General features: G+C 25.2%; 1 protein-coding gene across 6 annotated transcripts in view; it reads right to left on the bottom strand.

The window, feature by feature from the left end:
• Positions 1-163: 163 nt before the first annotated feature.
• The window catches only part of LOC114120902 (rhodopsin-like), a 108,598-nt gene continuing 92,226 nt past the window's right edge, over positions 164-16,535 (bottom strand). For 4 of the 6 annotated variants that reach the window (XM_050202803.1, XM_050202800.1, XM_050202801.1 and 1 more), the window contains exons 4-7: positions 12,839-13,034; positions 11,972-12,098; positions 6,430-6,663; positions 164-4,508 (exon numbers count right to left, since the gene is read on the bottom strand). In XM_050202803.1, coding sequence (XP_050058760.1) covers positions 4,203-4,508; positions 6,430-6,663; positions 11,972-12,098; positions 12,839-13,034 — 863 coding nt within the window. In that variant the 3' untranslated portion in view covers positions 164-4,202. The remainder of the gene's footprint in view (positions 4,509-6,429; positions 6,664-11,971; positions 12,099-12,838; positions 13,035-16,535) is intronic. The other 2 variants (XR_007604779.1, XR_007604780.1) reach the window with 2 other exon arrangements.

Below are 16,535 nucleotides of genomic sequence, written 5' to 3'. Positions count from 1 at the left end.
AAAAATTGGTCCTAATTTTTTTTTTATTTGGTTAAATATATTTTTAAGTATAATATTATAATATTCAATATTGTGCCCAACGGTGTTTACCCAAATGCGCCCAAACGGGTTATGCTCATAGGTAGTAGGTAGTTAATATTTAATAAATAACGTAGAAAATAAGTATCAAGTTGGTACCTATTAAATATGGAAATAATTATTTATTTTTCATTAAAATAAGTGTACACAGTAATTAATATGTTAAATCAAAATATTTTTTTCCATTTCTTAAATTTCATATTCATAGGTTTCTACCATGTTTTCTCCAAAAAAAAAAAAAATAATTAAAATAATTAAAAATAATAATTGTAAGGCATTACAACACATCACTCAGTAATAGTAAATACATAATATTCAATATAAATTATTTATTACAATGTAAGTTATTCAGTATACACAAACACTATATAACTAGGTTAGGTATATTATCATTTATCATCATACTTATCTAATTTTAAATGATAAATTATTAATAACACCGTTCATTTCATTGGACGATAACGACTATTTTGAGTAGGCACTCAGTAGACATTCTACAATTATTCTGTGAAAAATGAAAATATCAATAAGTAACATTGTTAAATGTTAAATTTTCAGATTTAGTTTTTAAAAAATATGTCGAAAATTCTTATTTATCTATTGTAAATTATAATATTGTGTGAATTATAAGTGTTTTGTTCTACCAAAGATTATAATGATCAACATAATAGATCACCTGCTTAGTACCTCTACTTAAAAGACTTATTCATAGCACAAAAGAGTTATTACTTATTGAATAGCCGAATAAGAGTATAAAAATCACAAGCTAAAATGTTATTAAAAGTAAGTGGATAACAGAAAATTGATATCTCTTGAACATGATCAATTTTTAAAAAATTAAGTTTTATAGATTTTCCATTATATGTATTTTAATAGGAAGGCAAGAGAAGAGTTGATGCTTAATGGAATAGAATATTTGTACATATACATATAATCCATAAGAATACACAACTAAATGCTGTTATTCGATATTTTATGTGCCTAAAGCACCAATCAACATTATTGAACCACATAATATTATAAAAAAAATAAATTAAGATAACTCAGTAACTGATTTGAAATAAGTTTTCAAATCAATTTTTGATTTTTAAAATTAAATGTGAAAAGTATACTTATCTACTCGTATACCTATTGCAAGAATATTGTTCTCTGCTGTTATAAAATTTTTAATTTTAATTAAAAAAAAAAGCAAAAATAAATAAAATAATGGTTGTAAAACTTTGTTGTATTTTTAATTTTTAAATCAAATGAATTATTCGTCATTTTATTTTTATGATGAAAACATGTACCTTTGAAACACAATATTTCCAAATTCGAAGAACTCAAAACTCGATTATTTTATTTCAATACATACATGGTAGCATAATAGGTATATATAAAAAAATGGCTTTGTCCTTGGTTTCGGTTTTGTTTGATGTTAGCAATGACAGCAGTTATTATAGAATATAGATAGGTATTTCTAACCGGGTTTTTCGTGATTTTTATTTCAGAAATCAATAGTCGAGAAAGTTAATACAATTTGATTTTAATAAATAGTCGATCGTCCGAAGAAAAGTACAATTTTTTTTTTTTTTTGGTTTTAATTCAATATATTTAATATTTATATTATATTAATTACAAACAAACCAAAAAAATACATTATACATATTATTATAACCTATAGAGACTATAATAATGATTTTACTTAACTTTGATTGTATTAAAATAGGTACCTAATTTAGCATAAACATTTTTAGGTACCTAGGTATCTAAGGTATCTATTTAATTTATAAATAGGTAGGTACTATACTTACTGTACTAGTTTTTAGGATTTTCTTAAAAATTACGCACTCAGAAATGATCTTTTATTTTACAATACTTTCACAGGACCTGAAACCTTTGACGACATAATGTATAGGGATTTTCTTTAAAAATATATAGCTAAAATCTTAATATATTTGTTTTGTATTGCTTACTCAATTCATATAAGTAATTATAAATAAACAATAATATATAATATTATACTAGATTGGTATTTAGATATGACGTAATTAATTATTTCTATTTTTATGGTAAAATATTAATTACATAATATATACCTAGGTAATTATTATTATTTTGAACAAAATATAACGAGGTTTAAATTTTCGTTAAATATCCGAAACGACCAAAACTGACCTGAGAGAAATTAATTTGGATTTTCTGAATAGAAACTTCTAAAATTATTATAATATGTAGGTAGGTACCTACAGTAAGGTTAAATATCTTAAACAATATAAAATATATAACAGTTTACATTCGGGTAGGTATACGGTACCTATTTTTCAAATTATACATAAATACATAATCTTATATTTATGTATTTGCAATGATTATAAAAATTTATTTTATTTTGATATTTTATATTTTAATTCGAACTGATATATCTGTGGAAAATGTTTAGTAAGTTTTGTAAATTTATATTGTAAATTTTAAATACCTATGGGCTATGAGTTATGATAATATTATTAATTAGTCATCGTTACAATAAGCTACACCAAATATAGTAGCAAGTAAAATGTTATTATTGTTATTTTTTTCTTTCAAAAAATTTGATGCAAAACTACTTTACAATATTTACTCATATTTGCATAAATGTACAATCTAATAATTATTTATATTTTTGAAAATAACAAATTTCAAAAGTTATCGTGTGCAAGTTTCGTCAGTATAAAACATTTTAATAACAATTAATAACTTTTAGACCGTTTTTAGTTTTATACCAACCATCGATTTATTTAATTGAACATATAGCAATATAGGTGTAGGTACCTATATATAATTAAAAATATTATAAATTCTAATAGAGACTTTTAGTTGCCCAAATAGTAATATATTATTATTTGATAAATATGTTTGTTTATGAGTGATAATATATTATATTGCTTGAAAAAAATACGAGATACTTAATTAGTGCTGTACCTTAATTTGTAAATATAATCTACATACTGGTCTAACTGTATGGCAGCTATGAAATCAAAGTGATATAATTAAATTAAATTGCAGAATATATACCTTAAATAATAATAATAATAATAATAATAATATTTTATTGACATTTATGTTTTTTACATATTTTATCCTTACAACGACTCGAAAAGTTCTTGTCGACACGTGCAGGTTAAATATTCGAAACTATATATTTAGGGTATATGTACCTACGTCATTGTTATTTTATAAACGTCACTTTGCAAATTTGGGTAACTCGGTAGGTACCTAATTATCAATTAAGTGGGTAATGGATTTATTATTTAAACGTAGTAAGCACAACATTGTAATAATAATAGATACATGTAATATTTTTTTTTAGGTATACTAGCCAAGGAATCGAGGAGCTATTATATACCTCCTGCAGTTATAAGAATTTTCTTTCAGAACTCGTTTTATAACGTTTAATCTTCAGTTGTAACATTTTTGTAATTAAATCGTTATAGCGCTTGAATGGAATCGTTATATTATTTGCCATATAAATGTATAGACTGTGATGAGTTTTAATGTATTCAAACATAAATTGTAGTCTTGTAAAATAAGAAGGTTTTAACAATCATGAACATTGTTAACAAAACGTATTATGCAAAATATCGTCGGAACGATATCAAATTATACAACAATATCATGTCTTGACGATATACGAAAAACTAAAGAAGAACATTGTAGATTGGTATATTAATATTATTATTATTATTAGATAGGTATTGATCAGTAACGTGTATGGGAATTTATGATTTTAATTATGGCCTATGAGTTATGTTCCAGACACCTCTATCCCTATATTCACCATTATAATTTATAGTATATCTATATACATAATATTTTTAGAATAATGATGATGCATACTCGCAAATAGCAACTACATTTCATTATATTTTAATAGAGTTACAAACCGTACAGTACGTTTGAATACAGAATAATTATCCCATTTATTATTATTTTTTTTAATTTAATATTTGTTCGTATTTTGGAATTAACTTGAGACATAAAAAATGCCAAAAAATATATTGTATAATATATTACCAATTCGAAGCCAACCTTATGGAATGTAACTATTTTTTTTTTTCATTTGTTTGTCGTAGTATTTTGATATTATATAGGTACTATTAATATGTTCACAAAGAAACGTCGCCGAGGTTCGTTTCGGTCGGTTTGCCGAGAGTTTGTGGATTGCATGACTTCATTTCGAGATTGCACTCGTACTGATCGACGTACGTCGTAGACCGTCGGTGTTCATCGTGTGCCAAACAGCACATTATCAGACCCGGTGGATGATTGGTGTCGCCGTTGTTCATGGGATGCACCGGCAACTCTTGGTGACCGGTCATCAGCTTGGTCATGCCCGTGGTGATGTCGGCATCTAATGAGACTTCCGACACGGTGCCCGGAATTTTCAGGAACCGTTTCCACGCCGACCGGAACTGAAATGAAACCATGTAATAACTGTTATATAATATTATTATATAAGCTATAAAGCATTGTAAAATGTTAAGACCATTTTAAAGCGGTACAACAATAATACATCCGATCGAAAGATAAAATCCAATACATTATATTTAAACAAAAAGTGCAAGAATCACGTTCAAACATTTATTTTTCATTTCTTTAACTATAGGTGATATAATTGATAATTAGCGAATAATTTTTCGTGTATATGTATAGTTTGTTAACGATAATGAATATTTTTTTTCCAAAGTATCAAGTACCTATACTACCTATTAGGTAACATTTATTTTAAAATAGTTATAAACTAATGAATTTAATGAAAAAAAAAACTAAATAATAATTCTATTTAAATTATTTTTTAGAAAAAAAAAAAGTATAATCTAACGGAAAAAAATATGAGAGCAAACAAATTCAAAAGGGCTCTATAGATCCTTTAATCGAGTCATATTATTCTCATTTTGTTTGTCCTTTACCCACTTCCTACACACAGCGCATTAACAACCACAAAATATGACAGCATTATTAATTTTTGTAAAGTATTTTCTTCTTTTAAAACTTTTATACATAATTTAACCCTGTGCTTTTAAGTTACCTATCTCGAATTATGAAGTTTGACATATAAACGAAAATATAAATTTTTTCGATTAATACTTACTGATATAATTTTCAAAAAATCACATGCCATAACTATTTATTAGAAAAATGTACAGTTTTTCAATTTATATTTTATTAAATTCATAACAAAAACTGAAAAAACATTATAGTAACTTTTAGTTGCTAATGCGCGTGGATGGAATAAAATCATTCAACTAAGATTATAGTACAATAATATGAAACTTAAGTAAAAAACGTTTCCTTCTTTGTTAACAAAATACATTTTTATTTACAACCAGTATTGTTATTGTTGTATCTTGTAAGAATATAGAAATAAGAAATAAGGTAGGATAGGATTGGCTCGAAGTAGAACTTGCTTACGAAGATGTTATATGATTGTATGAACGACATTATGGAGTTTTATATCAACAATAATCATAATGTATGCACTATACAGTGGCGAAAGCATAGAGTCATTTTCATTATCAAATTTTATTATTTTAGTTATTAATAGGAATTTGACTGATTGAATACACTCATTATAATCATATATTATAATATTATATAATAGTATATAATTAATTCCAATAACCATTATTATCAGTTATCAGTTTATCACAATCAAAATGGAATCATCGTAGATCCATAGTCAATAAAATGTTTCAATTTTTAACTTTGAAGGCGGTTTTGGATATTAAATTGGATCTGTTTTTTAGAAGCATTTAGTTCTAAAAATTTGTCAACCTATCGTTATACAAAAAGATATATTAATTACTTTAATAGCTATATTAAAAAACATATTATCATATAATATTCTTAGTGATATAGACTGGCAGACCACCTCCGCTCAGAATCGTTGTTCGTTTACAATGATAAATCAATAAACTTAAATTTACAACTAATACACCTATATATATATATCAGTAACCCACTCCACACCTAATATACAGCAGCTGAGTGGTACCCGCCACACTTACTTACTTTTTTTTGATATTGCTATAAAGTTAAAATTTCTTTTAGTCTTAGGGAAAGTTGATTTCATTTTTGCTAAAAACCTGTCAATATACCTATTACGTTAGAATTATTTTCAACTAAATATAATATAATAGTTATATTATATTAAACGTCACTATGATTAATATTACATAATTTTCTTGGCTCACTGGTCTCTTGGAGTATTATTATTATTATTCATCGGGTATTCTTTTTCTCGGATATTTTTTTACCATGGGTATTTTTGAGGTTTATGTTTAAAATATTATGTATACAACAATAATATTGGTATAGGTCCACGTAGTTTACCTGGGTATTGAGTCCAATGTAGATAATTGGATTCCAGCATATGCTCGACTTGGCACACAAAGCTGGTATTATGCTGACGACAGGACTGATGTGAACGCCGCCAAATGCAATCATTAGAGCTAGCACCGAATACGGCATCCATGCAGTTAAAAATGCCAATATCATCACGGCCACCATAATGGCTACCCTGCATTCCGCTTTGGTCGCTTGTCCGATGATTTTTTCAGCAGCTCTCTGTTGAACATGAAACATTGTAACGTTATTGTCGCGTCAATAGCCAACTTGAAATTTTTGTTATTTTTTTAGTTTTTATTTTCGTATTTACTATACTATATATTACACATTCTGACTGAACTGAAAGAATTGTACAATATTTGAATTTATAACGTAAAAACAACTTCAAAACATTATTTTGGAATTCTATTTTATTCGATCAATTTATTTGACGTGTACCAATCCAAATTGATTGTTCACACTAGGTATATCTGGGGTGGTGAATGTTTCTGTACCCAAGTTTCAATAACTTGGTTGAATTTTATTTTTTCTAAGTGTCAACTATGGTTTATAAGCGTTTTATTGACGGGCGTTATGACGTCAGTTGTTGAACATATTCTAATTATACCCAACAGTAACACTTACGATGTCCGTTCAACGTTGAAAGCAGAGGTAAGGTATGCTGTAAAGTCTTTTACAGCATTCCTCAGGATCATAACTAGCATTATACATTTTTATTAGATTCAATTGACAGACGAATGTTATTTTAACTTCGTATTTATAAATTGAGTTCTAGAACATATTTTTCACTTGTAGGCGATAATATAGGTACATTTTTTTTTAAAATTTTTACAATATAAATATGGAGGCCAAACAATTAATAACCTAAGCTGAAAAACAACCAGTATTGTGAGACACGTCTGATGAATATTTATTATAAGTATCAGAATAAAAATATAAAGTTTGCAGGTGAACGTTACGTCTATTTTGTATGAAGATTTTTTTAAATAAAATCAAAAAATAGTTATTAGTATAATTAATAAAAATGTATTTCATAACAATTATTTATTAAAAATAACTTTTTACTCGATACAATTATAAAAACATATATAAATGGTTGGATTCATAAAATGTTTTTAACACTGATTAGATAATATGACTTTCAGAAAAATGCTTTTAGAATAATAAAAAAAATTCTTTTCATTTTTTTCATTTTGCCGAGAAAATTGTCTGATTTAGAAATAAAATAGTTAGCTAGAACATATCGATACTATTTACAAACTTAGTATTTATGTGTAAATTATTATTATGTTTAAATTCTAATATTTTTGTAATAGTTAAATTATCTTCAAATTTAAAATCATCACGGTCACGTATAAAGTCATGTAACACACAACACCATTAAATAATTTCATTGATTATAAATAGTACTATTTATTATTAATAAATAATAACACTATTAATAGCGAAATCCATATTAACATAAACATTTTACGTAATACCTCCTCCAAAATAATTTATAATTAAAAGTTGTTTTATTATCTTGTAAATATTTTCCCGCATAAGATCTAAATACGTTTCTTGGTAATCTAAACGCTTCTTTTCCCCACAAACGCATAAGAAATAGGAATATTAATACGTAGTGTAAACTATAAGGTTTGAAATATTTAAAGAGTTATTTTGTAATTTATTTCATAGTCTAGAATATATAAAAAAAAAAAAATGGTAGAATCAGAGTCTTTTCCGAATGAACCAACATAATTATAGATCAAACAATATTTTTAATAAACTACTACTAGTAAAACAATTGAGCAAAAATGTTTATAGCTAAAGTACAACGAAGTACTTCCTGCAGACTTGGTTCTCTGTATATGCTTTCTATCAACTGCTCCGAGGCAATGCGGAAAATGTGCTCGATGTTGAAAACCTTCTGTTATGTTTCCCCAATTTTCTTCATATGGTGTATAGACATACATTCTTATAACTTCTCAAATTTGTTGTTAAACTGTTCATCATACTATGTTACTTAAAGTAGATCGACCAATTCTATAAGCATAATGTAAATCATTGTTTGTACTTCCCTAGTATCTAAAAAAAAAAAAAACATTTTTAGAATTAGTATAAGTAAATTTTTTCATTTATTCTCATTTAGTGTCCTCTTCTAAGTAATTATGTAGTATGTACAGACAAATTGCATACAGTTTTTTTCTAGAAGATTGAAACTCACCATCAAATCAGTCAACAATAGATGGATTTGATTATGATTTTCAGTGAAAAATTTTAAAAACAAATAATTTGTTCATATTTTACATTATTTTTATTTTTTTGTATATCAACCTTTAATGCATCATCTTAAAGGTTTCAATAATAATCATGCACACGATACTACAATAACTATTATATAAATGTATGCTAATTTTAGTATATTAATGATTAAGTATCAATTGTAACTATAATTTTATTTTTTAACTTACCTTATTAGTTTAACAGCAAGCATTTTTTCGGGCGTTATCGTAGATTTCATATTCGATTCTCAGCATATAATTTTATGTTTAATTTTAACAAAAGTCATCAGATTATGTTATAGAATATAGATATACGAACATAATTTTAAAAATTTACATTATCGGTTTACAGACGACTATAAAGAGTATCTTTCATTATTATTTGGGAGCACCCATTATTTTCTTTGCTCTTGTTTATTTTTTTACGAATAACTTTCAAAGCAGCGAAAATTGTAACCGCTTCGTCATCCATTTTGATGGAAACTGACATTGTCCCTAGCTGTATGTGTGTCTGGAAAAATAACTCCCGTTCAACATCCGTCAATAATACACTCATATGATTTTACTTAACTTGATGACTTTTTTTTTTTATTAAACCTAAAAAGTTTTTACGAATGATCTTTTTTTACGCGTTTCACTAAAAGAGCAGGCCATAGGTTCACTATATCTATCATTGGTGCCGGATTTCCAAACTTTTTATTTTAATAAAGCATTTAGCTTTAAATTACTCGAGATACTATTAAAAATAATAATAATAATAAAAATTATAACAATAATATTGATAAAGATTCAATAGTGAACAGTTACAACAATTAGTAGTAAATGGTTTTTCTACGAAAATACTAATATTATCGAACACAAATTTTATTAGAAATTAATAAATAATTTTATATGAAAATCAATTAGTGGAATCGAACAAATATATTAATTATTAAATGTTAAAATATATTTTTTTTTTTTTATTATAATTTTAAATAAACCAACTAAAATTATTATATTATTGACATGTTTAAAATGTGAAGTCTTAGATCATTCTTTGGGAGATGAAGAGTATGTAATAAATAAATACGCCACTGTCTACAATACATGGTATACGATATCTGTGCAGTTAAGTATACACACACGCAAAAAAAAAAAATTGAAGCAGGATAAGTTTATTATTTCAGTCTATTTTACGCTGTATACTATAGTATTACATAGAGTTATACTTCGGTTACCGAGAGGAAATCATTCAAAAGAAAGAATCACAATAACAATTTAAGATTTTATACTTAGTACTATATTTTTAAACCTTTTTATAAAGTTTAGCGGAAATAAAGTTTAAGGTATTAAAAATCAATAATCGTACATAATCCAGTATTTAAGTATAATTTGTGTTCCAATTACGATTGCGTTCTTCAAAAGCTGAAAATTGTTTTCATTTAATTTTTGCGTTTACGACAAAGTACTTTATCGTCTACACATCATGTTTTAAGTTTTCTTTTGATTTAATTTCAACCATAACTATAAACTAAATACTTTTCGCTACATAAACTGGCACGGATTAATGTAATAGCTGTATCCAGTGGGGCTTAATAAGTTTAAACCCCTTCCAAAATGTCAGACGACCAAAATAGTGTTAGAGTAATAATTCGTCATGATACCCTTTTTTTATCATTGAATAGTGAATACCAAATATCTCCCATAGAAAAATTCTACCACTAAAGAACTATTACACATGTATATAATATGCAGAATCAGACCTGATAGTGCTGAAATTATAAACAACTACAAGATATTATAAAAATGTATTTATAATTTCGATGGTGAAAAGACCAAGTAACGTAACCCTCAACTTTTTTGAAATCGATATTTTAACTGGTAATAATAAAACACATGTAAATACACGCTTTTAACCAAGTAATGTAACCCTCAAATCATTTTTTCCAATGGTAAATTCAGCTTTTAGTCATTTATGATTAGTGTAATCTACAAAGGACGTATGGCCAAGTAATGTAACCCACAATAATTATAAATGGCTCCAGTCAATTGATGTAACCCTCACTGTAACCATCATTATTTTATTTGTTTTACAATACATTGATGCCAATTAACGTAACCCTCTTACGATAATAGTATTGTTATCGGCTACTAAATATTAAATTTCTTATTAAATCGAGAAGTCGTAGTTACAATTGTTACAAAAATGATTACATTTTCGATCGACGAAACGTTACGCATCATTTTCTACAGTCGTTTTATCAGTACCTGGTTGCATTATCAAAAATAATGCTTTCCAAAAAAAAAAATGCATTGATTAAATAGTTTAATAATAACGTATAACGAATTTACGAATGGATGTTATAAACTATATTAATATTATTATAGTTAAGGAAAAATTTATTTTTAACACCCAGATCTCATCATGCGTGGTAACAGAGTGACATTTATTGAACATATTTAGTTATATTTAACCTTTGTGATGTACTAACCCAAAAAAACTCATAACGTAACCCACAATTTCAAATACCAATCCAGGTCAAATACTGTAACCCTCAACTTCCCTCACTTTGATGCATAGTAACTAGTTTAAAAAATCATTTCTAACTTTTAATTGTATAATTATTTGTTAAAATACGTATTCAACAATTAACCAATTAAATGTTAGCCTCCTTGGATAATTTTTAACAAAACTAATAAGATTTTAGTCTCTCCTGTAAAATTTCATTTTTGTGGGTTACGTTACTTGGCCTTTCCACCATCGATTTATATACATTAATTTATAGTAGGTATGATTAGATTTTTTCCACTTATATTATATTATTATGTAAAACGCTTAATTCTATGATTTTACAATCAATAACTCATCACATTGCCGGCTTTCGACATGACTGCAGCTTTTTCCTTATCAGTATTTGTGTTCTATTAATGAAACTATTTTCCTAGTAAGTTCATCATAATAAATGAAATTTTTGAATTTATATAATGCAAAATTATTATGATCACACGGTGTTGTGGATAGGTTATTTAGCTACATCGTTGTTAAATTTCCCGATATTTTATAAAATTCTAATTTTTTGTAGTATTTTATATTTTATGGAAAAAACTTAGTTTATGTATAAAAATTTAATAATTTAGAACAAAATTCAAATTGAGTAAAAGAGTAAAAATGTATGTATTTATATACAATGCATAGTACACATATGGCTACATATATTTTACATATATTTTATGTATATTTTATTTTATTTATATTATTTTTATTAAAAATCGTAATCTTTTACCTTTCTTACTGTAACGACGAGGCTCACATATGAATAGATAATCACAGTAACTGGTAGAAATAGTCCAAAAACAAATATGTATATGACATAATTGCTATGTTCGCCACTCTCCCAGTCGACTGAACAACTAGAAAATATTAATCAACTTTACTAAATCAATAATTTATAAATAAACTGCGTGAAATTTCACTGTAAATTAACAGTGTCAATCATTATATATATCGTCAAAATTGTTAACGTTTTTCAAATAATTTTTTTAGTTTAATCATTAAAAAAATAAAAACTAGTTTTTACTTTTTTAAATACATTTGAAGTTTTATGAAATACATTTTTCAATATTTTCGAAAACTAATACTTTTATAAATAATAATGACTAATGATTGTTAACTGTTAAAAAAATCATCATAATCACCCTGTACATAGCCCACTTGACCGCCCTTTTTTAAGATTGACTTTTGAAATGATATTTTAAAGTGTTGAAATATTTCTCTAAAAATTTCTATCGACGAATAAAAATGATTTCGTGACTAAGTAGCTGTAGCCAATTACTAAGATACAGTATTTACTAAACTTATACAAGGTTTTCATTGATTGAAATTAAACTGGTAAGAAGAGATTCAAAATTAGAATTATTATCAATTTGTATATTTAATTCTAATTTGAAGTAATTTCTAATGTACTTTTATGCACTTCTTGATTAAAAAAAATATACATCCCGTTAAGATTTTTGTAATATTATATAATAATATATAAATATAGATTTATGTTATTACGATTAGAATTTAATAAGTTTCTGTGACAATCATCGTCAATTTTCTATAAATATTCTTTTGACATAAGTTACGCCATTGTCAGTTTCAGTATTACCTGATGTTTGCGGATTCGTTGACGTAACGATTCCATCCAAACAACGGAGGTCCTGTTACAGCAAATGCATATATCCATATTCCAACCACTGCGTATAGTGCAGTTTCCTTGGTTAACCTGCTGCTGCTGAACGGATAACGTATCATTAAATACCGATCGTACGCCAGTACAGTTAAAGTTGTTATTGAAGCTATTCCTGATCAAAAAAATTAAAAATTAATTAACTCAGAAATACGAAAAGTTATAAGTCAACATACAACATTAATTACATTAAAAATGTGTTGTTTTTATTGAAGTATAAAACAGAATTTGTTTACCAAATGTAATTTAAAAGTTATCAATTCACTTTTAAATGTTAGATATTTTTAAATTCGTTTATTTATTACATTAGAATATAATAATACGTTTTATGGCATCAATAGTACAAAATATATATTATATGCATATCCACAATAAAATAAGAATTTAAAATACTTGAATTTAATTGTTGCTAATTAACCACTCAAAAATATGAGAAATAAAATTGATGTCTATTATATGTTTATTACTTAATTAGAAATAGATTTTTTGTCATATTAGTTAGTTTTAGTATTATAGTGGCATCTAAACGTAAAAAAAAAAATTTAAAGCTTTTTTATATTTTGTTAATAATGCCAGTCTTATTATTTTTACAAACATTGATATAATATAATAATTTGAGTAATTATTGATTATTAGTTGAAATAAATATATTAATTCATAATGAATAAAAGTTTCTTTCTTATATGTTATATAAGTAATTTAGATCTTAAAATGTAATGCAATATGTTTTGATAAATACAATATTTAATAAATTGGAATAAATATATTATATAATAATGTACCTTATTGGCTTATAAGTTTTTATATTATATTTAATATGTATTAAATTATGTAATAGATATATTGGTAATTCATAATTCATATTGTTTAGGTCTTATATTAGCCGGATTTGATAATATTTACTTTATTGAATCTTCTATGATTTATGCAATTATAATTTTTGGTTAGAGATATTAAATTTTACCATTATTTATAACATAATTAAAATCGATAATTAATTAAGGTATATAATTTAAATTTTGGTAGTTTTTCATGTTTCCATATTACATATAATTTAAAACTTAGAACAAGTATTTTTTGTAATAATTATTGACATAAGTAATAGTATTATTTAATGAACTCTAAATTATATGATTAAAAGACATTATGTGGTCGAAAAGCTTTAGATAATTTATTGATTATTCTATCTACAGGTTAGGTAAGAAATATATATTCTTATTATTGATGAACATTAAGAATAAATAGTTTTAATATATTTTTTAGTATACTTTAAAAGTAACAAATAAACTAGATAAGATTAAACAAACACGAGTTTGTGGTAAATTTATTCTAGACGACTGTATATTCTTTATAATATACGTTTGATTATTTTATTTAGATTTTTATTTGTAAGTAATTTTTTTGTATGATGTTAACGTTAATTAAATTTGATCCATAAAATATGAAAGAACAACGCTAAAAACATTAATAATTTTAGTTAAAAAAATATAGATTTTAAGAGGTCCATATTATATTATTATAATAGTCAAAAAACATATAATTTGTTTTTACTTTATACGAAGTTTTAAAATATTAACATAAAGTAGCCATTATTTATATTATACTGTTACAGTTTTAGTTGACAATTTTATAAAAACACAATTCATTTATACTACTACTATGAACAACATAAGTAATAAGAGTTCATGTTTTAATAAATATAAATAATACATAGTTGTATAATAACTTAAAAATTTATTAACATTAATCATATAAAGAAAAGTTAGAGGAGCTTGAAAATCTAAAAAAACTAAATTATCAACTAAAACGTAAAAAATTATTAGGTCAATACTGTAAATCATTGTGCAGCACTTAGCTTGTTGATTGTTGCTATGCAAAGCCCCATTTAACGATTCTGAGACTAGGTACATAATTCAATCTGTGGACTTTCAACTACCACCCACTACGCTAAGACTAATGGAAAATGTTAACAGAAGATAAAAAAAATAAATATAATTTTCTCCCTTTAAAATACAAGTATTTAATTTTCAGTTATTATAATATGTTTACCTATCCGATTTTTAAATAGGTAAAAAGTAATAAATATATTATTTTTATTGAGATTTTATTAATTTATTTAATTATTCGTGTATTTCAGCAGTAATGTGTAATATTATATGAATATATTATATAATGTTACTCGTGTAAGTTATAAATTTACATAAATATCTTTAATAACTTTTTATTACTACATTTTATTCATACATTTATTATGTATAGACTTTACACTTAAGTATTTTCACTTTAATACTAGTGATTTGGAAAATCGGAAACTATAGGGACTTGACTCTCAAAGAGGCAAGAGCCTTGTAAATAATTTATTGTTAACACCTAATATAACCAGATAATACTCATCTTCAGACTTAAAAGAAATTTTGTGTGCACTCTACATTTTACAAAAATAATATTGATATAATAATATTATATCCTAGATTTAAAATATTTCACTATTTCACTATTTACACTGATAGAAATCCAATAGTTTATTATTACGTGCTTAACATTTTAAAACCAATTAATCTGTACAATCCAAGTTGTAAGTGTATCGTGTGGGGGTAAGTATGTTATTATAACATTACATTTTTAATTTAAAACCATTATTATTGGTTTAATTTAATCATATTGTGAAGCAAAATAATATTTTTCTATATAAATATTATACAGTTAATAGTCAGTTATTTACAAACACTCAAGTTAGGAGAAGAGTATTATTGGCAGAGTAGAAGTCCTACGATATTGCAGTGCACAATATGTATACTGAATACAGAATATTGTACATTCATGTAAGCATTAAAGTACTAGACAATGACATTTGGGTTTAAACAACAGTATACTACGTGGGAATTTCCTATGCAATCACACCTGTCAAATTCGTACGAAGTTTATACTTTAATGTGCACTTACTAGTTCGTATCGTATGTTTACGACACCGTCAAGTTTATATCGTACTTATGAAAAATAAACATATTTTACAGTAGTAATTTATAAGAGGTACTTATTTATTTTATTTATGAAAATGTATATTGGTTAGAACTTAGCATACGATAAAAATGCACTGACATCATGTCATAGCGTATGCCAAATATATCAAACTATCGAGTTGTCGAAAGTCGAAACGTTTTTCTTTTCATTGTTCCTCATTGTTTAGCGTTTTTATGCACAAAAGCTTTTTCAATAGTGAGAGCTGCAATTACATGTCTTATGAAAACAGACATCTCATATACGACGTAAAGATAAAAAAAATAAAATAATTTCATATGAATGCACAAACTTAAGTACAGTCATCACTAAATATTTTTATTTAATTTTTTTTTTTAATTTGTTGTAAATTTTAAATAAACACTATATTTTAAATGTAAATGTATTGCAATGTTCTGTACTTGTTTGTTATACACCCGCTAGTACGCCGCATACAATTTATCAGCCCGCCATGCCATAAATAAAATAAACAGAATAATTAATAATAAAATGTAAGAAAAATAAATATATATATAATATTTATTTTATCATAATTAGAATGGAGGCTAAAACTCAGATATATCTTTAAGACAATTTCAAATGCATCTTGTTCCCCGAG

This window comes from Aphis gossypii, chromosome 3 (assembly GCF_020184175.1).
Source record: "Aphis gossypii isolate Hap1 chromosome 3, ASM2018417v2, whole genome shotgun sequence".
Classification (NCBI taxonomy): domain Eukaryota; kingdom Metazoa; phylum Arthropoda; class Insecta; order Hemiptera; family Aphididae; genus Aphis; species Aphis gossypii.
Note: the sequence above shows the minus strand (reverse complement) of the source record. Positions and strands in the feature narration are given on the sequence as shown.